Source organism: Narcine bancroftii, chromosome 7 (genome assembly GCF_036971445.1).
Source record: "Narcine bancroftii isolate sNarBan1 chromosome 7, sNarBan1.hap1, whole genome shotgun sequence".
Classification (NCBI taxonomy): Eukaryota; Metazoa; Chordata; class Chondrichthyes; order Torpediniformes; family Narcinidae; genus Narcine; species Narcine bancroftii.
Window position 1 is genome coordinate 40,618,349 of NC_091475.1, and position 23,803 is coordinate 40,642,151.

General features: G+C 42.1%; 2 protein-coding genes across 5 annotated transcripts in view; one reads left to right on the top strand and one right to left on the bottom strand.

Moving 5' to 3' along the window:
* LOC138738806 (putative claudin-24) overlaps positions 1-430 on the bottom strand; it is an 82,012-nt gene extending 81,582 nt beyond the window's left edge. The window contains exon 1 of one of the 2 annotated variants that reach the window (XM_069889763.1): positions 178-430. Coding sequence is in view for 1 of the 2 variants with exons in the window: in XM_069889762.1 (XP_069745863.1) it covers positions 178-236 (59 nt within the window). In the remaining variant the exon portion in view is untranslated. The remainder of the gene's footprint in view (positions 1-177) is intronic. The other variant, XM_069889762.1, reaches the window with a different exon arrangement.
* wwc3 (WWC family member 3) overlaps positions 1-23,803 on the top strand; it is a 180,362-nt gene that overhangs the window by 50,856 nt on the left and 105,703 nt on the right. The window lies entirely within an intron of this gene.

Genomic DNA, 23,803 nt, shown 5'->3' on the forward strand with positions numbered 1-23,803 from the left:
AGACATCAATTTTTGATCTGCGCTCTTGAGGCTTAAAAACATAAAGAAGTTGTAAAGAATTTGATCCTCTACATGAGTGGTTCATCCCATTTCATCAGAACTGTCAAGAATCTAAAACCAACAGCACAAATTTTCCAAATATTAAAATCTACCAAGAAATTGCATTGAACTACTTACTCTTTGCAGATAGTTGAAGATCTCTCTTCGTCTCTGCCGCACTTTCTGTTTTCCTTCATAAATGCAGTGAAAGCTGCTGTATTTTTTTTAGTCCCAGTATCTCGGCGCTTTTTAAGGGTAAATTTCCCTGTTGCAGTTGAAACAGCTTTATGGTATTCTCAATTCTCAACTCTGCACTTTGAGTTGGAATCGTTGTGTGTGAGTCAGTGTCCGTGCTCCTTGTGACACTGTTTGATTGATACCTGGAACACTGTTTCTGAATGCATTACTGATCTGCACCAAGGTTTTTTGACCTTGTTAAATCCTGATTGCCCTGTTGTGATGCAACATCAGAAGCCTGTGAATATATGACAAGATAACAGCAATTTATTTGCCTTTTTATTTTACTTTCTTTTTTTAAAAAAAAGTTTTTTTCTAGATTTTTCAAATGAGTGTGAACCACAAATATTGATTTGTATTTCTGGTGCAAGACATAAGGGTGTGAAAAATGAATTTTTAAAAAAATTACCGGTAAGCATTGAAGGATTTATTTTCTCCTCAGAGTTTTTAAATAATCAGAAAAAGCAGGTTAAGTAGGAGGAAAAAGACATTTTGGTAGCTGCTTTTATTATCTCACAATGTCCCAAAGCTCTCCACAGCTGAAGAAGCACTTTTTGAAATGTAGGCACTGTTATAATGTGTGACAATAGCAGTCAATTAGCACACAAGGTTCCACAGCAGATCACCAAAGGTAATTTGTTACTGTGGAAGTCTTCCAGACACTGGGGTTTAGTGCCAAGCACAAAAATGCCGGAGAAACTCAGCAGGATTTGCAGCATTCATGGAAAGCCATAGGCAGTCGATGTTTCGGGCCTGAGCCCTTCATCAGGAGTGCTGAAAATCAGGCAGGTGCCCAATAAGGAGGTGGGAGGGGCATAGGCTAGCAGGTGATAGGTGGATATAGATGGGAAGAGAAAGAAGAGAAAGGAGGAGAGATATGATAGAGGGAAGAGGGCAGGGAAAGATGATCCCGATAGGATAAAATATGGGAAGGGGCTCTGGGGAGCTGGAGAGATGGGGGAAAGCAAGTGATTGTGACCGGAAATTGGAGAGGTCAATATTGGTGCCATCTTGTTGGAGACTATTGGGGGGCATTTACCGCATATGGTGCTTCCCCCTCTACACAAGGGAACTAGAAGCAGACTGGGGGATTGCTTAGTTGAACTTGAAAATGTACCTGAATTCTCACTCTGGCCTGCTTTTGATGCTGTGTTTAATGACATGCATTGACCAGCAACTCCTTAGTTTGTAGTCTTCTTTTGTCCCTCCGCCCATCTCCCAACCTTCCTCCAGCCCAATAAAGCTTGTAACATCTCAGTTCTTCCACCTCTGGCTTCTTAGCCATCATCTACTTCCTTTACACTATTGACTGGCAGCTGTCTGAGACCCAAACCCTAGAAGTCTCTGAATTTCCTAGTCTCACATCCTTTTCCTTTATGACACTGTTCCAATATCTTATTCAACGCTCCTATTGTCATCTCTCTGTTTTAGTTTTAGTCCAATCCTGTGAAGCCACTTGTTTTTTTTTAAACCATTTAAAGGCGGTGTATATATTAAGGCAAACAAATTGCTACTGTTTTCTGTAAGTGAGGAAGACCGAATAAAGAGCAATTAGTAAGGCTATATGTGGCTGTCAGGGTAAGGGAACTGAGAACTTTGATAAGGTTCAGTGGAGGAGAATTTATTGGTGTATAAATGGGGCAACTAAATCTTCAACTGCAGCTACAAAACTCATTTCCTTGTCACTTGCACTGAAGCAAGCTGCTGAATCTGCCATGGAGCCAAAAAGCTTTGAATGAAAGCTCATCCTGTTGAAGAGTCTGCTCATATATAGTTGGATAACAGAGTCACCAAATCATTGAAAGACAGTCATTAGGATCCAGAAAGTGGGAAAGTTTTATCTCTACAATGATTTTCCGATGTGAACTACCAGCAAGCTCTGTTGTCTGCATGGAGCAGTCAATGACGGGAGCTGTCTGAAGCTGCCAGCTGCATAGAGTGAGTCAGGTTTGCCTTGATTCTGCCGTCCACAGCTAACACTGGTGGTGGTAAAAGCAAATAATTCTTCCTGGTAGAAGTTATTGTTTGCAAAAAAAAAATTATGCACCAGCCCTTTGTCAAATGCAACTTGAAGTTGGATAATCAGGCATCCGACTGCAGTGGGTCAAGGACTTGCAGTGTACGTGCAAAGAAAGGACTGTCTTGACTTTGTGCCAGAGTTTTTTTTTGTTAACCAGTGAGTTCCATACAAAACTTCAAGCAGGATGGTGTTAGTTGTTCTCTGGTGAACAAACCATGCTGGCTTTGCTGATCGGCGACCGTGCCGTTCCTCCTCCCGATATGCAGTGGCACAGTGAATCAAGGCAGTGCCTTGCAGTCTATCGTCTCGATCTCCTGTGCTGAGAGAATCTTTGAGCAGCAGATGATCGGAATCCAGTGAGACGCAGTTTTGTGTTGTTTGCTCAACCTCTCTGTGGTGGGAAAGCCTTTCACTGAGCCAAGAATTATTGCTACATGAGCTCTTCAGTAGATTTTTTCACTCTGCAACCATTGAAAGATGAGAATAAAATAGTGTCCCATGAACAGGGTGGATTAATTCAAGTTCTCTTTAGCAATAATTATTTAAATGTATGTTTATATATTTGCTATGATCATTTTTGGATAATGTTGGACTAGAAAGATTTTCTGTCTATCAGACTTGCTGCTCAGAACATCATTTGTGCCCAACACCTTCCGCTTTTCCCAGCACCATTGTGGAACTGTCTCATTAGGATAGGAGCTAATTTGTTGCTTGTCTTGTTAATTAAGTGTGGGTGGGGGCTGATACTGGCCAGCTTCAGCTGCTGGATTTTGTAATTTTCCCCTTCCCCCAGTGAGGTAAAACTCTACTCTCACAGTTTTACAGAGATAAAATGCGCAAGCTGCTGAAGAAACTCAACAGGTTAGGTAGCATCCATGGAAGGGCGAAAGTAGTCAATATTTTGAGGCAAAACCTACCCAGAGATGTCTGTTTAACCCTTGACTTGACTCTTGTACTGTTTTCTCCATGGTGGTTAAGGCCACGTTGGCACACAACGTCCTTACTACAAGATCTTTCCAACTGCCTGTAATATAACTCTGTAATACCTATCAGCTTGCTGATCAGCACTGGATCAGAGAGAGCACAGCAAGGCCCTGCACTCATGAAGGAATGATTTAATCCACTTTGATAGCAGTAAGGAGAAAGTGGTATATTAGACACCTTGGATTGGCTGGCATTGCTAGCTTCCCATTTCATTTTGCATTTTTCTCGTGACATAGAAGACTGGTCAGCCCATCCAGTCTATATGTGCTTTCAGACCCTCCTCATCAATCTTCATTCCCTCCTGATTTCCAGGAACATATTAGGTCTCACAAGTCAATGAACTTGTCTATCTCTCCAATTCTTCTATCATCTACTAGCACAGAGGGTTAGCCAACTAACTTGACACCCAGCTTGTCTTTGGGATCTGAAACACTTGTAGGTGGAGGTCACAGAGAGGGCATGCAAACTCCAAGCATAGAGCACCTAAGGTCAAGATCGAACCCTGGTTGCAGGAGTTGTGGGGCAGCAGCACTATCTGCAGTGCGATGGAGCCAGTGTGTGAGCACGAGTGCAGAAAACAATGTGCTTACTAGGGATAGCATTAATAACCCAGTCCTTGCTATGAACAGAGAAAGTTTCTGTACTCTGTGCAGATCACCAAAAGAACTCTATGATGAACCTAATGAGGTAAAGCTCTACTTTCACAGTCTTACACTGCCTGCATGCAGCTTCCGGTACCTTGGTCACTCAGTGTGGCCACTTTTTCATTGGATGCTGTACAATCTTCCAAACAGAGATCGTGTTGGAGCAAATGTAGGAAGAAGAGTTGGAGCTTGAGATGGTGCCTGGACAGCAGATAACAATTACCATATCCATTGTATAATGGACACACATACCAAAATTCTTGTTTGCTGCAGCTGAATGGTACTTTACAAAAAACTACATGATTTGAATTAAAAGGAGACAATGAATTCAAAAGATAGAGATCAATAAATATTCATAGTTATCCTCGTGCAAGAAATAAAAGTGACTTTGCAATGGTGCAGATAGTCCTACAGCAAGAAGACCAGAATAAAAGAGACTATGAGATACCTCTCTCAGATCCAGGAACCAGAGGAGGTGGGATTTGCATGAGATAGTAAGGACTCTTTACTTGTAATGAGCTTGCAAAATCATGGGAACCCTTCAGAAGTTGAATGATTTCCTTCACCCATCAGTCATTACCAGAGTATTATACCAATTTTCAGGCAGGAGTGAGGAGCTAGCATTTAATAATCTCTTGCTGGTCCATTTACTGAAATGGCTTGCTCCTGAGCCAACTTGCATAAATGTTGTTTGATTGAAAGAGGATGAGATGGGTAAACCCTTCCAGCTAGGCTCTTCCTGGGACATTGAACCTGCCTCCTTTCATCTGTTTCACTGATGAGAATATCTCAGTCTCTCATTAAATTTAGGGCAGTGATTTCCCAGCCTGAGGTGCCCAACCCTTCATGTCAGTGGGAGTTGTGGAAAATTGGGGAAAAATTACATGGGTGACTTTGAGGTTTTAGTAATGGTGAAATTATTTAGTTGGAAGGTTCATTTTAAAAAAAACTAATATATATTTGGCCTGTCAGATGCCTAGCTGTGGAATTCCTTGGATTGCTACAGTTCCTTCAAGGGAACATTCTGTGCGTCATCAAGAGCTTGGGGTGGGCGAGTGTGCACATTTTACAAGTACAAACAAGCAGGGGCCTTGTCCATTAGCCCACAGCTGCCTTGCCCCAATACATTGGCCAATGTGCCATGCCCTTGATTGACTGCTATGGGGAGTGTGTGAATCTCTTCTCTGTTCAGCAGCCGAGACTTGACTCAAGCGTGTATGCTGCAGTCAGGGAAGTACCACTCCCCTCTACAAAGGTTGTCTCCAGTAGAACCTGTTCTAGTACTGCTTCACCTATCTTTGGCAAATTTTCTGATTTCATTTGGTGGTGGATTCCTATCAGCAGTCAACCTGAACCCAAAAACTATTAGCGAGAAAACCAAAGTAAGCACAATACACAAAAGTGTGAGAGAAACTCAAGCAGCAAAAACAGGTGAGCTCTAATTCTCAGGCAAACCTTGATAAAGTAAATAATGATGGCAGCAGTGAAGGAACTTGTCAGTGGTGTATTTCATTTAGCATTTCTAATATATTCTAATATATTTCTAATATATTCTTATGAACATGAATATAATGGATTGGTGCATGGAATTCACAAGAAAGTCCCTGGAGCAAATAAATTGTTGGGATTATCTTGTTGTGATTGAGTTGGTGTGCCGTTGGCTCCACAAAAGGCATGAAATATCACCCAGGAAACCCAGAAGCTCCAGATACTGGAAAAAGGATCCTGATCCAAAATGTTGACGGACCATTTCTACCCATGAATGCTGTCTGACCTGCTGAGTTCCTCCAGCAATTTTATGTCTGCGTGGAATGTCACCTGTTCTTTCCATTGTTACAGGCTGGTGTAATCCCAGCAGACTGCCTCTCCTCTTCTGTGTGGCTTGGTTTCCTTCTGCTCCAATGTTTTTTTTTAAATTTTTTTATTTTTCACACCATAAATCACAATAGCCATGATATACACTTTTTCTTTTCCACACATTTACAGTGACTTTTTCTCCTTCCCCCCTCCCTCCTCCCAAGCCACCCCCCCATCCCCCCCCCTCTCATCCATTTTAGTTATACAATCTAGGTTGCATTAATTCAGTTAGACAATGTTGTCATTCAACAAAAATACACCAGAAATTCTACTGAGTCCATTCTTTTCTTTTCTTCTCCTTCCATCAACTTAGGTAATGTTTGTTCCCGGTAGGTTTTCGCTATTGTATTTAATGTAAGGCTCCCATACTTGTTCGAATATTTCAATATTATTTCTTAAACTATATGTTATTTTTTCTAATGGAATACATTTATTCATTTCTATATACCATTGTTGTATTTTCAAATTATCTTCCAATTTCCAGGTTGACATAATACATTTTTTTGCTACGGCTAGGGCTATCTTAACAAATCTTTTTTGTGCATCCTCCAAGTCAATTCCAAATTCTTTATTTTTTATGTTACTTAGGAGAAAGATCTCTGGATTCTTTGGTATATTGTTTTCTGTTATTTTATTTAATATCTGATTGAGATCATCCCAAAATTTTTCTACTCTCTCACATGTCCAGATTGCATGAATTGTTGTTCCCCTTTCTTTTTTACATCGAAAACATCTATCAGATACTGTTGGGTCCCATTTATTTAACTTTTGCGGTGTAATGTATAGTCTGTGTAACCAATTATATTGTATCATACGCAGCCTCGTATTTATTGTATTTCTCATCGTTCCAGAGCATAACTTCTCCCATGTTTCCTTTTTTATCTTTATATTTAAATCTTGTTCCCATTTTTGTTTAGTTTTACCATTTGTTTCCTCATTTTCCTTTTCTTGCAGTTTAATATACATATTTTTTATAAATCTTTTGATTAACATTGTATCTGTAATCACATATTCAAGGTTACTTCCCTCTGGTAAACTCAAGTTGCTTCCTAATTTTTCTTTCAAGTAGGATCTCAGTTGGTAATATGCCAGCGCTGTATCTCCCGTTATATTGTACTTATCTCTCATTTGTTCAAAGGATAAGAATCTACTTCCTGAAAAACAAGCAATAAGATACCTAGGTGTGCAAATAAACAAAAATCTAGGCCAATTATATAAACTCAATTACAATCCACTAATGAAAAAATTACAGGACGATTTAGAGCATTGGAAAGAGCTACCACTAACACTGATAGGAAGGATAAACTGTATTAAAATGAACATTTTTCCAAGGATACTATACTTATTTCAGGCATTGCCAATACAACTGACAGAAAAATTCTTCAAAGAGTTAAAGAAAATAATAAGGAGATTTTTATGGAGAGGGGGGAAACCGAGGATAGCACTAGACAAATTAACAGAATGGTATAAACAAGGAGGCTTACAATTGCCAAACTTCAAAAATTATTATAGAGCCGCACAATTAAGGTACCTATCAGATTTTTATCAAACAAGGGAAAAACCAGACTGGACGAGACTAGAATTAGATAAAATAGGGGAAAAGATACCTGAACACATATTATATAAATGGGACGAAAAATTGGTACAACATAGAACTTCTCCAGTATTACACCATCTCCTCAATATATGGAAGAAGATTCATGTAGAAAGAAATAAAATAAATTACCAAATACCAAAACTAATATTGACGCAAAATAAGCTACTCCCTTTTACAATAGACAACCTTGCTTCTGCTCCAATGTAATGTGTCTGCAAATGACTGCTGTGGCCAAGTCTTCAAACAAAAACATTCCCTTGCATTGTCTTTGCTATGCTGTTGGTTTAAAATCATCCCATTCTTATTGACATTTGGATTCATCTGGTGTAACACTTATTTATCAGATTGGAACTTGACTGTGTTACTCTTGGATGAAACTCACTGGTGAATTGCCAGTTTCTTAAGCCTGGATATGGACACGAGGATGCTATAACTGGAGGGTAGCGACGGCTGGCATTAAAGGTAGCTGCTGGCTTACTATTATTGGCATAGTTGTGTTAATCCCTGGAGCTGCCTCTTTCTGTCATTTATCATGAGCTGACACCTTTCGGCTCAGAATTTCTTATCACTTGGCATAGAGATGAGTTGGATACAGATACCAGTAGCTCCTAAAGTTTCTTCCTGATGCCCATTTCTGTCATTTTCCAAATGTTCCCTCCAATCCAAGCAGTTTTTAGGTTGAGCATCTTAGTATTTTTCCAAGAATATTGCAATCGAAGGTTATAACGATCCACCCCTATTGTAGCTCCTTTAAAACTAGCAGTGATTTCAGACAGGCTGTGGAGAGAATTCTGTGTTTGGATTTTGTTGAGAAATTCTGAGAAACTATCTCTGATTCTCTCTCCACACATGCTGCCATTGCAACATTTTCTGCTTTTATTATGCAAAGCTCTTTGGGGAATTTCCTACTGTCCCTATCACTTGAACCAAGTTTCCAAAGTTGATGCCGTGTGTTGCTACATACTCATTATGGATGTTCAACCCAACTTCAGTAACTTCCAAAGTTGGATGGACATGAGTGTTTGACCTTCCGACTTGACCAAGTGCTGCATCTTTTCATTGATTTGGATTTGGTATGCAACTTGGAGGAGTCACGTTGTTACCACCTTTTTTCAGTTTCTCAATATCTCTCTCTAGCCCCTTATCTCCTCCTCCCTGAAATTGCTTAGCTTAGTTTCTTCTTTGTCCATTCTGATTTTTACCTTGTAGAATGTGACCCTGTGATAATACTGCCTTTGGATATCATGGATAATCCTTGATCTTCTGAGTAATGGCTGTCCTGGCAGACCCACTGCAATAGAATAGTAGAACTATGTGCAAAAAGAGGGCACCTGTTTTGAAACTGCTTTTTCCATTTTGTTCCACAGTATGAATCGTTGCATTCCCTTAAGACATTTTGCAAAATGTACAGTGGTGCTAGATGTGTAAATTGTAGTTTATATAATGAAAACTGATTTAAGTGGTGGTCATAAGCAAACCTCAGATTTTTTGGAAAAGATTTTGTGGGCAGTTTTAGATAACCTGTATCTTTGATATTTCCCTTTCTCCCCTTCCAATCCATCTCCAATTCTCCCATTTTTGTCTGTTGCTATTTCCACCTCCCTACAACTCACACATTTCATCCTCATTGCACTTTACCTCTCCCTACTAGTTCCTATTATCACCTTTCTTACCTGACGCCACTTGTAGCCTTTGCTTGTCAGCCAGCTGACTTCACCCTTTCTTCTCATCTGCTTCCATCTATGTACTTTTTTGGTCTGCTTGTACCTATTACTTAACAGCCTCTGACTCCACCATTCTCATTGGCTCCTTCTACCCATCATCCTTTATCCCTCTGCTCACCTGTCACTTCCTGACCCCTGTCTTATTGTTGGCCCATTCCTCCTTGTACTTTCAGGAATGAGGTGGATGTTTTTTTGAGCTATGTTATGGATGTGGATGAAGGATAGAGACCAGTTGTGACGTGATGGCTGTTGGGACAGGTCTGGGGAGATGTATGGCCTACATGATAAATTATTTGCTTTAATTACTTGTAAACCAATCATGTTTGCTGCACCTACATTTGAACGCAGCATTTGCTTCAGTTATTTTGAGGTGTATTCACTCTGCAAATTGGTGCAAGAAAACCTTTTAGCATTAATTTGTATAGAACAGACACCGGCCCTTTGGCCCATCCTGCCAATTCTGACAATAAAGTCCCAATCTGTTATAATCACATTTACTACCATGTAGTCCATAGCCTATGAGATTTAAATGCTTGTCTTTTTTTCTTTGGCTTGGCTTCGCGGACGAAGATTTATGGAGGGGGTAAAAAGTCCACGTCAGCTGCAGGCTCGTTTGTGGCTGACAAGTCCGATGCGGGACAGGCAGACACGATTGCAGCGGTTGCAAGGGAAAATTGGTTGGTTGGGGTTGGGTGTTGGGTTTTTCCTCCTTTGCCTTTTGTCAGTGAGGTGGGCTCTGCGGTCTTCTTCAAAGGAGGTTGCTGCCCGCCAAACTGTGAGGCGCCAAGATGCACGGTTTGAGGCGTTATCAGCCCACTGGCGGTTGTCAATGTGGCAGGCACCAAGAGATTTCTTTAGGCAGTCCTTGTACCTTTTCTTTGGTGCACCTCTGTCACGGTGGCCAGTGGAGAGCTCGCCATATAATACGATCTTGGGAAGGCGATGGTCCTCCATTCTGGAGACGTGACCCATCCAGCGCAGCCAGGAAATCCAGGAGCTACTGGCAAAGAAGCGAGCTGCCCACCAGGCTCACCTTACAAAGCCGTCCTGTCCAGAGAAGAAACAAGCCTTCCGTCGCGCATGCAGCCATCTTCAGCGCAAACTCCGGGAGATCCAAAATGAGTGGTGGACTAGCCTCGCCAAACGAACACAGCTCAGCGCGGACATTGGCGACTTCAGGGGTTTCTACGAGGCTCTAAAGGCTGTGTACGGCCCCTCACCCCAAGTCCAAAGCCCGCTGCGCAGCTCAGACGGCAAAGTCCTCCTCAGCGACAAGATCTCCATCCTCAACCGATGGTCAGAACACTTCCAATCTCTTTTCAGTGCCAACCGCTCAGTCCAAGATTCCGCCCTGCTCCAGCTCCCTCAACAGCCCCTAAGGCTAGAGCTGGATGAGGTTCCCACCCTGGATGAGACATATAAGGCAATCGAACAACTGAAAAGTGGCAAAGCAGCAGGTATGGATGGAATCCCCCCAGAAGTCTGGAAGGCTGGCGGCAAAACTCTGCATGCCAAACTGCATGAGTTTTTCAAGCTTTGTTGGGACCAAGGTAAACTGCCTCAGGATCTTCGTGATGCCACCATCATCACCCTGTACAAAAACAAAGGCGAGAAATCAGACTGCTCAAACTACAGGGGAATCACGTTGCTCTCCATTGCAGGCAAAATCTTCGCTAGGATTCTACTAAATAGAATAATACCTAGTGTCGCCGAGAATATTCTCCCAGAATCACAGTGCGGCTTTCGCGCAAACAGAGGAACCACTGACATGGTCTTTGCCCTCAGACAGCTCCAAGAAAAGTGCAGAGAACAAAACAAAGGACTCTACATCACCTTTGTTGACCTCACCAAAGCCTTCGACACCGTGAGCAGGAAAGGGCTTTGGCAAATACTAGAGCGCATCGGATGTCCCCCAAAGTTCCTCAACATGATTATCCAACTGCACGAAAACCAACAAGGTCGGGTCAGATACAGCAATGAGCTCTCTGAACCCTTCTCCATTAACAATGGCGTGAAGCAAGGCTGTGTTCTGGCACCAACCCTCTTTTCAATCTTCTTCAGCATGATGCTGAACCAAGCCATGAAAGACCCCAACAATGAAGACGCTGTTTACATCCGGTACCGCACGGATGGCAGTCTCTTCAATCTGAGGCGCCTGCAAGCTCACACCAAGACACAAGAGAAACTTGTCCGTGAACTACTCTTTGCAGATGAAATGCTTGTCTAGATGCTACTTAAATGTAAGTGTTGGGCATCATGTTGGCTGGTTTTGCTGTTACTGCTCTGCTTGTTTTTTTTAAACATTTAGTTGAGGTAGGTTTCTAACTTGATTCTCTTGATGGTAAACATTTGCACCACCAGCCCTGCATCTCAGTGCATGGGACGGGTCAAGCAAGAGTTGACCAATCCCATCTCCAAGTAACTCCATGTTCTTAGCTGCTGCATTATTAATGAGATGGTTGAGTTCTTGGATGAGAGCTGCCAGAAACATGAAGTGGTTGGCCTTTGTCCAGAGCTCTCTACTATAACATTCCATCAAATCCTTGGCATTTCTTTAATTTTTGAGAAAGTGGGGTGGTGTTAATACCGTCATATTCCTGAGATCAAAGGATCTCACCTGGACCTGGCATATTGAGATAACCATGAAGAAGGTGCACAATACCCGATGTCTGAGGAAGAATTGGTTTGTTGTTAAATGCTCTATGAAATTTCTTCTGGGGAAAGTGCACTGGCTTAGTTGGTTCACGGTCTGGTTTGGTACTTTGAATAAATGAACTTTGATGAAGGCCTCAGGCCCAAAATGCTAATAATATATCTTTGCCTAAAGAATATTGCATGATCTGCAAGGTTTCTCCAGCACTTTTGTGTATTAAATTTATATTTGAACACCGAGGAATGCAGCAGGTGGCAGAAGGGTAGGAAGTTCATTATGGGCTCCCACATCAATGTGAGCACTGCCACAAGGAGACGGCCAACATCATAAAGGACCTCCATTGCCCTGGTCCCAACCTCTTCTTGCTGCTACCTTCAGGAAGAAGATACAGAGGCCTGAAGTCCAGCACCTCCGGGTTCAAGAGCAGTTTTGATCCAATGACTTACAAGCTCTTGAACCTCCCCTTTCTACCCTAACCATAAACTACTCCAGCACCACAAAAAGGCCAATCTGCACGATCGAAACACCACCTTATTTTTTCCTCGCTCGAACTGTAACTGTGAATGTTTATTATTTCTTTCTAAACTGTGATAATTGAACGCATGCTATTTAGTTAGTGTATCTACATACTCGTTTGGCTTCAGCAAGTAAGAATTTCGATGCATTATGTACCTTGTACTTGTGTATACAACAATAAACCCATTATCAGATTGAAGTTTTGGGGGCCAAAAGTAGGAGGAGTATTTTGTCTTCTCCTTCCCTATTGGTTCCTGGGCCTCAATAGCTCTTGTCAACTTTCAGCACTAATTGGCATCACTGCTGAGTGTTGGAGGCCATTCCAAGGGCAGTGAATCTATGGGACTGATGATCAGTCCTTGGAGTGGGTGAGATGCCAAATCCACCAATTTTGTGTATGCAGCTATTGCCTTTGAGGCTTGTACGTCACCCCTTCCCACTTTCCTATTCTTAGCAAACAAAAAGTGTTTTTTGTCATCAGCATTAACTTTGATGGCTTGATATACTGTAGGTACTTGTGTTAATGTGAGCAATACAAACTTTTGTGGTTTGCATTAACTTAGAGAAGGATGCAAATGTGAGAAAAAAATCATCTTGGAGGTGTCTCAAGCAGGTGAGCTGCAATGCCACACTCTTTACTGGGAATGTTCATGGAGCTGAATTAAATGAGAGTGGGCGCAACTTCAGCTGTCCAAAGATCAGCCGGTTTCCACCGGCAGGGAATGAACTCTACTGATAAACATCAGGGTTAAATTGATAAGTGCTTTCGGTGCAGATTTTGAACCTTGCTTAACTTGAGAGTTTGGTCGGAATGCAAAACTGCTCCTTTCCAATGAAACATCCACTCAAACTGGGAAGGTAAACCATTGCTGAGTATAATTGAAGCCAAGTGTTTCCTGCTTTAGAAGATTGCTTGCCATTGTTGGAGAGTGTGTCCATCCAAAATAGTAGCATCCACAGGGATCTTGTGCTTAGAAACCTTGAATCCATAGAGATTTCCCAGGGAATGGGAGTGGAAGGTATTCTGTAAATATTAACACAGATATGTCATTGTACAGGGAAGGGCAGATGAACAGCCAGAAGTCATGGTCCAACCAAGTCTGGTGGGTGAGGTAGGGATGAGGATCCCACAATCAGGGTCTGTCATAGGCTGGGACAACAACAGAGCACAACCATGTGTGTACTGACCATGATACAAAATTAAACTCGTCCTATTGATCTGCTCATGATCCCTATCCCTCCATTCTCTGTATGTTCTTGTGGCCGACTAAATGCCTTCGTATCTGGTTGCATCACCTACTCAGCATGAGACACTCTTTTTTTAAAAAAAAAACTTGCCTCACGCATCTCCTTTAAACCTTCCTTCACTCGCCCTAAAGCTATGCCTTCCAGCAGTCGTCACTTACACTTGGGGAAAAAGATTCTATCTACTCTATTTATGCCTCTCATAATTTTATAAACTTCAGTCAGATCTCCCCTCAGCATATGCTACTCCAGAAAAAAAAACCAGTCCAAGTGTATCCAACCTTTCAGAGCTAATCTCTAAACTGGACAACATCCTGGTAAACCTGCACCTTCCCCAAAGCCTCCACATCCTTTCTGTAATGTGGTGCCAGCACTCCATATATGGCTTAACCAGAAATGTACAGCTGCAACATGATTTTCTGACTTTTGTACTCGATGCCCTGACCAATGAAGTATGCTGTACAGTTCCTTCACCATCCTATCTGCTTGTGTTGCCACTTTCAGGGAGCTATTTACTTGCACCCCAAGATCTCTTTGTATTATTTATTTTGTACACTTCCACAACATTTGAACTTCCAAAGTGCAACATCTCACACTTGTCTGGATTAAAATCTATCTGCTGTTTCTCCAAATGATCGATATCTTGCTCAATCCTTTGAAAAACTTCACTATCTGCACACCCACCTATTTTTAAAATATTTTAATGATTTTAAAAAGAGCTGATAAATAGTAATATAAAACAATGAGATATTATGAATAGTTACACATAATTAATAAACAATCAGTATATCATAAACAAATATAAATTGTAAAACATATCTATAATTCATAGTCCAGATAGTATTTAAAAAAACTAATAATAAAAAAATCCCCTATTTTTGTGTTTTCTGTGAATTTATTAATGAGCCTATCTATATTTCCATCTAAACATAAGCACGCATCCCTGTGGAACACCACTAGTCACAGATCTCCAGTCAATGCAAACCCCTTCACCAGTGTTCCTCTCTGCCTTCTGTGGTTAAGCCAATTTTGAATTCAATCTACCAAGTCACCATGGATCCCAAGTGGTCTAATCTTATAGACCTTGTCAGATGCCTTTCTAAACCCCCATGTAGACAACATCCACTGCCTTACCCTCATTAATCATCTTTGTCTCCTCAAAGGATGTGATCAAATTTGTAATACATGACCTGTGGTGACTAAAAGCCCATGCATTTCCAAATGAGAGCAAGTCCTAATAAACGTTTCCGATAGCTTTCACAGCCCTATAATTTGCTGAACCATTCCTATCAAATACAAGAACAAGTCCTCTGGAACCTTGCCCATGACTCGAGAGTGTGCAAAGATGAATACAAAAATGAATTGGGCCCTAGAAGGATTAATCTCTGGATTACCCTGTGCTTCAGCATGATGCTGAAACAAGCCATGAAAGACCTCAACAATGAAGACGCTGTTTACATCCAGTACTGCACGGATGGCAGTCTCTTCAATCTGAGGCGCCTGCAAGCTCACACCAAGACACAAGAGCAACTTGTCCGTGAACTACTCTTTGCAGACGATGCCGCTTTTGTTGCCCATTCAGAGCCAGCTCTTCAGTGCTTGACGTCCTGTTTTGCGGAAACTGCCAAAATGTTTGGCCTGGAAGTCAGCCTGAAGAAAACTGAGGTCCTCCATCAGCCAGCTCCCCACCATGACTACCAGCCCCCCCACATCTCCATCGGGCACACAAAACTCAAAACGGTCAACCAGTTTACCTATCTCGGCTGCACCATTTCATCTGATGGAAGGATCGACAATGAGATAGACAACAGACTCGCTAAGGCAAATAGCGCCTTTGGAAGACTACACAAAAAGTCTGGAAAAACAACCAACTGAAAAACCTCACAAAGATAAGCGTATACAGAGCCGTTGTCATACCCACACTCCTGTTCGGCTCCGAATCATGGGTCCTCTACCGGCATCACCTACGGCTCCTAGAACACTTCCACCAGCGTTGTCTCCGCTCCATCCTCAACATTCATTGGAGCGACTTCATCTCCAACATTGAAGTACTCGAGATGGCAAAGACCGACAGCGTCGAATCCACGCTGCTGAAGATCAAACTGCGCTAGGTAGGTCACGTCTCCAGAATGGAGGACCATCGCCTTCCCAAGATCGTGTTATATGGCGAGCTCTCCACTGGCCACCGAGACAGAGGTGCACCAAAGAAGAGGTACAAGGACTCCCTAAAGAAATCTCTTGGTGCCTGCCACATTGACCACCGCCAGTGGGCTGATATCGCCTCAAACTGTGCATTTTGGCACTTCACAGTTCGGCGGGCAGCAACCTCCTTTGAAGAAGACCTCATAGCCCACCTCACTGAAAAAAGACAAAGGAAGAATAACCCAACACCCAACCCCAACCCACCAATTTTCCCTTGCAACCGCTGCAACCGTGTCTGTCTGTCCCGCATCGGACTTGTTAGCCACAAACGAGCCTACAGCTGACGTGGACATTACCCCTCCATAAATCTTCGTCCGCGAAGCCAAGCCAAAGAAAAAAAACCCTCTGCTTTGTATCTGCTTCTATGTGAATGGGCGATTGGAGTGTGAGTCTGTGTGTTGGTTTTGCCCATGCAACAGAACCTGGTGTCCATTTGTCTTGGGCCTTCTTGGACCAGGGCCTTAGTAAGTTGTACTATAGCAACTGTCTCACGGTAAAATAATTTGCACACGGACTCCTTCCACTGCTTTGAACAGGAATGTAGGTGAGTCATCTTTAATCCAGAAAGACAGCCTCTGAGAAGGTGAAATGTGAGACCCATGAATTTCAGTAGCAGGAAGTGGAAATCTGGGGTGAGAAGACAGGGTAGAATGATTATTTATCATAGTTTTGCCAAAATGTTTGGTGTTCGTGTGTGTGTGTATGTGTGTGAGAGAGAGAGAGAGAGAGAGGGAGGGAGAAATTTTGGGCAGCTTTTCAATGCACAATTAAAAGCAGCTGTAAATTGAAGAATAGAAATGATATAATAAATAATGGCCTTTGACCTACCAGGCCTCCCCTAATCATATCCTTGCTGCTTAGAGCTTTTAATAAGGCTTCAACATGGTCTGGAATTTGAGGTATGCCAAGCATGCCTTGCGCCAACACCCCAGGCTTGGGTATTTCCAATGTACCAGACAGAGCTGCTGCAGACACTATTCTAATACATCTGTGTGTTGCCTGCGACCGTAGGAAGAGAGGCCTGGTAGTCGGGGCATTGCTAAGAAATTCAGAAAGCCTGAAGGGGGTGGTGGGGGAATTATGGGGATAAGTACACAGCAAGGGATAAGCAGCTGTAAACTATACACAATGCCAAGATCCACTCATAAGCAGAAGCTGCCTTAACTGTAACGGTGAGCCAAGCTGTCTTATCTTGATGAAAGTGTTGCCAGCTGCGAAACTCTGTGTGCCATGTAAGTGTCCTATCCAGGCACACGAATGGGAAAACTCCACTCTTTTTCTCTGGCTCAGTTTTCAGGACAAAGCCGACTTCAGCAGGAAAAACAAACGAGGCTCTGTTGTATGGCAGAATATCAGCAATGTGCGCTATAGATTGGGCAGTCCCTGTACAAAAATAAACACCAGGACACTTGTCTTAACGCAGGCAGTGTGTATATCCCCGTTCATTTAGTTCCAACAGGAGAACTAAATAGATTGAACCGAGAAAGAAATAATCCAATTTTATTTTATTCAAATTGTATGTTATTATTGTTTTCAATTTTACTTTGGAAAAAGAAAACTCCACTGATTACTGATTACACTCTGATCTTTGGGGAGGAGACGAGGAAACTGCTGTTCGTCCAATATTTTAATATTTTAGTGAAACTATGATCCAAGGTGTTTTTAATTATGACTTTTTTTAAGGAGGCCAGAGTAAATTTTGCTGTTGATGGCTTCTTGCCAAAGCAGGTCATAATTGATGTATAAAAATTTGTCTCTTTGCAAAACAATATTTTGAATTGCCCATCTCTTCCCCCCCCCCCCCACATCTCCTCTCCCCCACCCCCCACAATGCTTTTGGCAAACTTTGTGGATAATGAACATGGGTGTTTGTTCATAACAGGGAAGCAGTATTATTAGTAACGGTTCCCACAGAATTTGCAGATTAAGCTCTTGTTCCCAGTTGAATGTACAACAGGTTTTACTGTCTGAAGGATTGGCTCACGACAGAAAGTTAGTTGTGAACTTTGTGTGGCTTGCTTCCCATTGGGCCTTCACTGCATTCATCAGGTGACCTCTATACTCTTGTTCATTGACAAGAGAAACTGGGTTTATTTTTCTTTATAGTTGGGAAAATGGAGGAAAAATTGAACAGAGGTGTTTAGGTTTTTGAAGTGTATGAGTAAATCAGATTTCCACTGACAGGATCCTGGTAACCAGTTGAATAAAGGTGGAAGGAAATTGGCAAAAGAACCAGAGGGAAGGGTTTACACGCCCCATACAGGTGAGTTGTTGTGATCAGGAGCACACTGATGAGATGCTCTAAGTACATTTCAAATAGGAACTGGATAATCTCTTGAAAAGGAAATAGTGGGCCTTTGATTAATAGGATGGAGGAGACAAGGGCACGGCTGAATTTTTGTTTTTGATCCAAGTTTTAATATTATTTTTGATGTGATTTCTTCAGGTCTATTTAGCAATCCCTGGTGATAGAAGGTCTGGTTATTGGTGCACCCTGTTTTGCAAAATGTCAACACCTTGCAGGTCAAGTGTTATAATTGCAATTCCATCTCCTCCTTTATCTCCATTCAGGGCCCCAAACAGTCCTTCCAAGTGAAGTAACACTACCTGTGACTCTGTGGGGGTCATCTACTGTTGCCCATCTACTGTTCGCAGGTGCTCCTGATACAGCCTCCTCTACATCAGGGAGACTGGGTGCAGTTTGGGGAATAGCTCCATTGAGCTCCTTCACTCTATCTATTGCAACAGCAAGGACATCCCAGTGGCCAACCATTTCAGTTCCACAACCCATTGCCACTCTGACACATTTGTCCATGGCCTCCTGTACAACCAACCTTAAACTTGAGGAATAGCACCTTCAATTGAGGAGAGAAGGGAAAGATTTAAATGTGTCCCGAATGGATTTCACCCCCCCCCCCACACAGAGGGTTGTTGTGGGTATGAGATGAGCTGTCAGAGAAAGTGGTAAAGGTGGGTACAATTATAATTTTAAAAGAAATTGAGGCAAATATATGGATAGGAATGATTTATAGGGATACAAGCTGAATGGAGGCAAATGGGACTAGCTTAGGTAGATGCCTTGGCATAGGCAAGTTGGGCCAAATGGCCTACTCCTGTGCTGTAAAACTCTCCAAATATGACTCTAAAGAGGTGAGTGAGAGTGAGGGTAAATGTTCTGGAAGAATGATCTTGGAGCATAATATGGAAAACAGTAAACTCCATTTTGAAGTAAACCATTCAAGGGAGAAGTCATTTAAGGACAGGTTTTCAATCAATTCCTTGCCAGGTATGTTTTTAGTTATATTGAGTGTAATAAGCTGTTATCTATTGCAAATGTGAAAACTGCTTTACGGAGTATAATGTGCCAGGTCTGTGCTATAAACCTATCGCTAATTGTTTGACAGTTAAATAAGTTTATTGCTTTACCGCTCCCTCTATAGAACCACAGATGGAATCTAGAAGAGCAAACCATCTCTTTGTGAAGGAGTTGTCCAGGCAAGGGAGGGGTGCACTGAAGAGCAGTTGGGCAGAATTTGTGTGCCAGGTTGAGAGGAAGCACTGACAAGCTTGAGTTCCTCAGCCTAAAAGGATGTCTAAATGAGGATCCCATTGCAAAGAAAATTAGTGCAGGCCTGTGGCATCCTTCAAGACCTCTCGCAATCCCACTACATTGTACAGTCAATGAAGTGCTTTCTTTAGTTTCTGCTGCAGTATAGGAAATGCTGCAGCTTGTGTTCAGATGCCAAACACCATAAGTCGTAGGATGATAAGTTCATTACACAAATATTCTAGAGAAATTCAGCAAGGTGATCCGTTTAGTGATTTCGTTTGGGGGGGTGGGAGGGGAATAAACATTCAACAAATCATGAAGAAGGTATCCTTTGCTCTGTCAAATTATTTCGTGGGACCAAATCCAACTTCTAGAAAGGCAGACAGCTCTCAGTTTTGTTTCTTAGTCAAAACATAGCACAACTACAAATGTAATGCTTCTTGGAACTACAATGAAGCAGCCAGCTGGATAAAACCCTAAATTGGGGCTTGAACCCACAACCATTTTAACTCTGAGAGAATGTGACTGCTAAGCCTGGTGCATGTGTTGCTCAAAGGAATCAAAAATAAAATAAAAAATGTGGCTATATTTTAAATTAAACATGGCGGACAAGCAGATATAAATTTAGACTAGTGCAGGTTACCTGAGTGTCTCCAGATCAAGTAGTTTGTATGTGTGGTGGTACACCACTGGCCTACTGCAGGGGGCAACCTCTATACCTGCAGGAGTATAAGGGGGACAGGACAGCACCTGGCCGGCTGTCAATCACCCTCTGGGATAGAAGCCTGCGCCGGCCTCTGAAGTCTCACTCAGAGTTACTGCAGCAACAGACTGCCTGGTTCTGTGGAAGTCTTTGTTGATTAAAGTCTGTTGTACAGTCTTTACCTTGTGTGTGTCTAGTTCTGTCTAACAGCACACCACAGTATGAAACTTCCATTCAGCCTATATATAAGGAATTGGGTTCCTGGGAGAGGGAGAAAGTAAACATTTTGGAAACCCTTCGAATAAGCAAGAATATGATGGAGGAGGAAATATTGGGTAGACCTTTGAGAGATGGTAAATTACAATGCCTTCTTGATATCTCTAGAATTTTCTGGAGGTTCAGAAGAGCTTCACCTGGATGTTGCTTGGATTAGATTAATAGGGAGAGAGAAGTTGGATAGGCTAGGTCTTTATTCCATGGAGTGTAGGAGGATGAGAGGTGTTCTTGATAAAGAGGCATGAATAAAGTCAATGATCAGTCATTTTCCCAGGATTCTCGGTCTAGAGGGAATAGGTTTCAGGTGATGGAAAAACTAGATTGGGGTGGGTTCACCTGGTCCATCTCTGACAACACTCTCATTTTTCTTGATGTCTATCTGTCTCCATCTCGTGAGATGAGCTTTCCACTGACATTTTATAAACCCACAAACTCCCACAACTACCTTGCACCCAGTCCCCTGCAAGGATTCTATTCCCTTCACAATTTCTCCATCTCCACTGCATCTGTTCCCAAGATAAGGTCTTCTAGTCCAAATCATTGGATTTGACCGCCTTCTTCCACAAATGTGGGTTCCCCTCCACCACCATCAACTCAGCCCTTACCTACATCTCCTCCATTTCCAGCTCATCTGCCTTGGCGCCCTCTGTCCCCACATACAACAAACACAGGATTCTACTTGTCCTTGCCTTCCACCCACCAGCTCATTATCCTCTGTAATTTCTGCCAACTACAACATGATCCACCTACTAGACACATTTTCTCTTGGCCTCCCCTCTCTGCCTTCCAAAGGGGCTGCTCCCTCTCCACCAGTGGCCACCCCCGGCACCTTCCTCTGTGGCTGCAGGAAGTGCCACTCTTGTGCCCACATGTCCTCGCTCCCACAATTCAGGGCCACAACAGGCCTTTCAAGTGAAGCAGCACTTCACTTGTGTATCAGCGGGAATTATTTACTGCACCCATTCCTCCCTTTGTGGCCTTCTCTACATCTGAGAGACTGGGAGATCACTTCAGTGACCACTTTTGCTGTATCTGCATCAATGACAGGGATTTCCCAGTGGCCACCATTTCAATTCTACGTCCCACTCCTATACTCATATGTCCGTCCATGGCCTTGTGTACTATCCCACCAAGACCACCCGTAAATTGAAAGAACAGCACTTGATTTTTCTGTCTGGGCACTCTCCAACTGGGTGGCATTAACATCAACTTCTCTGGTTTCTGCTAACCTACTCTCCATTCTTACTCCTTTCCCCTTTAACCTTCTTTCCTTCAGCTCTCCACCCCTTTCCCTCTATTCACCTAGCTATCCCTCCTCCCCCTGCTTGCTGCTGTGCCCTCCCTCTCTTATCCACCTCTCCTGCTTTTTGGGTCTGTGTTCCTCCTCCCCACCATTTTGTTTGGATGCCTACCAACATTTTTCAATATCTTGATGAAGGGCTCAAGCCCGAAACGTTGGTATCTTTATCTTTGCTATATAAAGGACACTGTTTGACCTGCTGAGTTTCTCCAGCATTGTGCTCTTAACTTCCACCATGGTGCCTGCAGACTTTCACGTTTTACTTGGAGTGAGTTGAGGCAGGTTCATTAGAGCCATTCCAAATTGTGTGGAAGGTTCGCAGGTAAATAAGGAGAAACTTTTCATTGGCAGGAGGACATATCCGGACAGCAGCAATTTAAAATCACTGGCAAAAGTACCAGCGGGAGATGAGAGAAGAAAAGTTGTTCAGCCATTTGTTCAGACCTACAGTGCACTTCCTGAGGAACACTGGAAACAGATTAAAAAATAATGCTGAAAAGAGTTAGATTTGCATTAAATTGAACCTCCAAACCATGGCAATGAAATCTTACCAGAATTTGACATAACAATGCCTATTATTGGTCTTTGATGAGCCAATTTCTGATGTCTGATGCATGTGTCCACATTTGGAGTGCAAATTGATGCATTGGGAGGGGTGCCAGTTGATTTGATGCTCTCTCATGTTGGAAGTGCCAGGCTGATCATTAGCTGATACAGATAGCAGTGTAATACAGTAATGGATGCCATTTACGACTTAGTCCATGATTGGGGCAAGGGAAAGCTGTGAACTCTGCCAAATAAATCCCCCTAACCTTTGAACTCCCCTCAATGATGAAATCCCACTTATTATTCTCCCTAATTTTGCGTAACATTTACCTCGAGCTGTAATGTTATTGAAACAAACGACAGGTTGCAGGTGAACAAAATGCGATCATGTTTCAGAGCTGTGTGTGTAAGTGGTCAGAGTTATAAGTTCAAATCCTATTTCAGACACTTGAACAGTGAAAAGGCCATGCACTTGTAAACCTTTGCACTGTTGCAAGGACTGATATGGAAGCAAGATCAATGCCTTGAGTCAATTTTTAGTATCCCCTGATTTTAAAATACATGTCAATTAAGACCAATAGATGCATTTTCCAAAAAAAATTAATGTTCCTTTTGAAAGGTATGGAATCTTTTAAAAAAAAAAATGCACGGTCATCAAAAATCTTGTGGTTTGGTCGAAATGATTCTACCATGCTTCATGGTCACTTTCCCTCTTCTATAGTTGCATTATTAATAGTAACTTCACATCAAGTAGTGACAAGCATGAGAATCCAACAATGGTATATAGAAATGAATAAATGTATTCCATTAGAAAAAATAACATATAATTTAAGAAGTAACATTACAATATTTGAACAAATATGGGAGCTATACATGAAACACAATAGAGAAAACCTACCGGGGACATCTACCACCTAAAATGACAGAAGGAGAAGGGAATGAAAAGAATTGACTCAGTGGAAATTCTTGTTTATTTTTATTGAGTGACAACATTGTTTGACGGGTTTAATGTATCTTAGATTCTGAACTTTAAATGAATGGGAGGGGAGGTAGGGAGGGTGGGAGGTGAGAAAACGACACTGTATATATTTGAAAAGAAAAATGTATGTATCTTGATCAATGTGGTTTGTAGTGTGAAAAATAAAAAAATAAAAAAAAAAGCAATGACAAGCAGATCATTATTTTTTTCCCTAACTTTGCTAAAAGGCACTTGGATGTTCCAGTGTAATACTTTGTAGATATAATGTAGAGAATGTCACCTTGTATTCAAATTTTGTAATCTTTTACAAAACTATATATTTAAATGGATTGATTTTAAATCTTTACCCGTCTGTAGAGTTAACACCTTTGATTATATGTGTAAATTGGGACCATTGAAACCTTTAGGGCAGAAATAGATAAGTTTTTGTTGGCTAAGGTTATTGAGTGTCCTGGTGAAAAGGTAGATAAATGGAAATGAGACACAGGTACCAAAGGGCCCGAGTACCTGCAAGTCCAGCGTCACAGAGTGTGAGCAGTCAGTGGATGCAGAAGAGGGTCCTACTGAATTCCTCCTGTTGTCTGTTACTGAAAGCAGCGCATAATTCTGCAGGCTGACGTCTAGTATGTATTACAGTATCACCCTTTGCAGCCCTGCGTTCAGAACTAAAAATCCAAGCAGGTTATTTTTGCTGGAGAGCAGTCATTTGATTATCTTCTCAGAGCATTGCT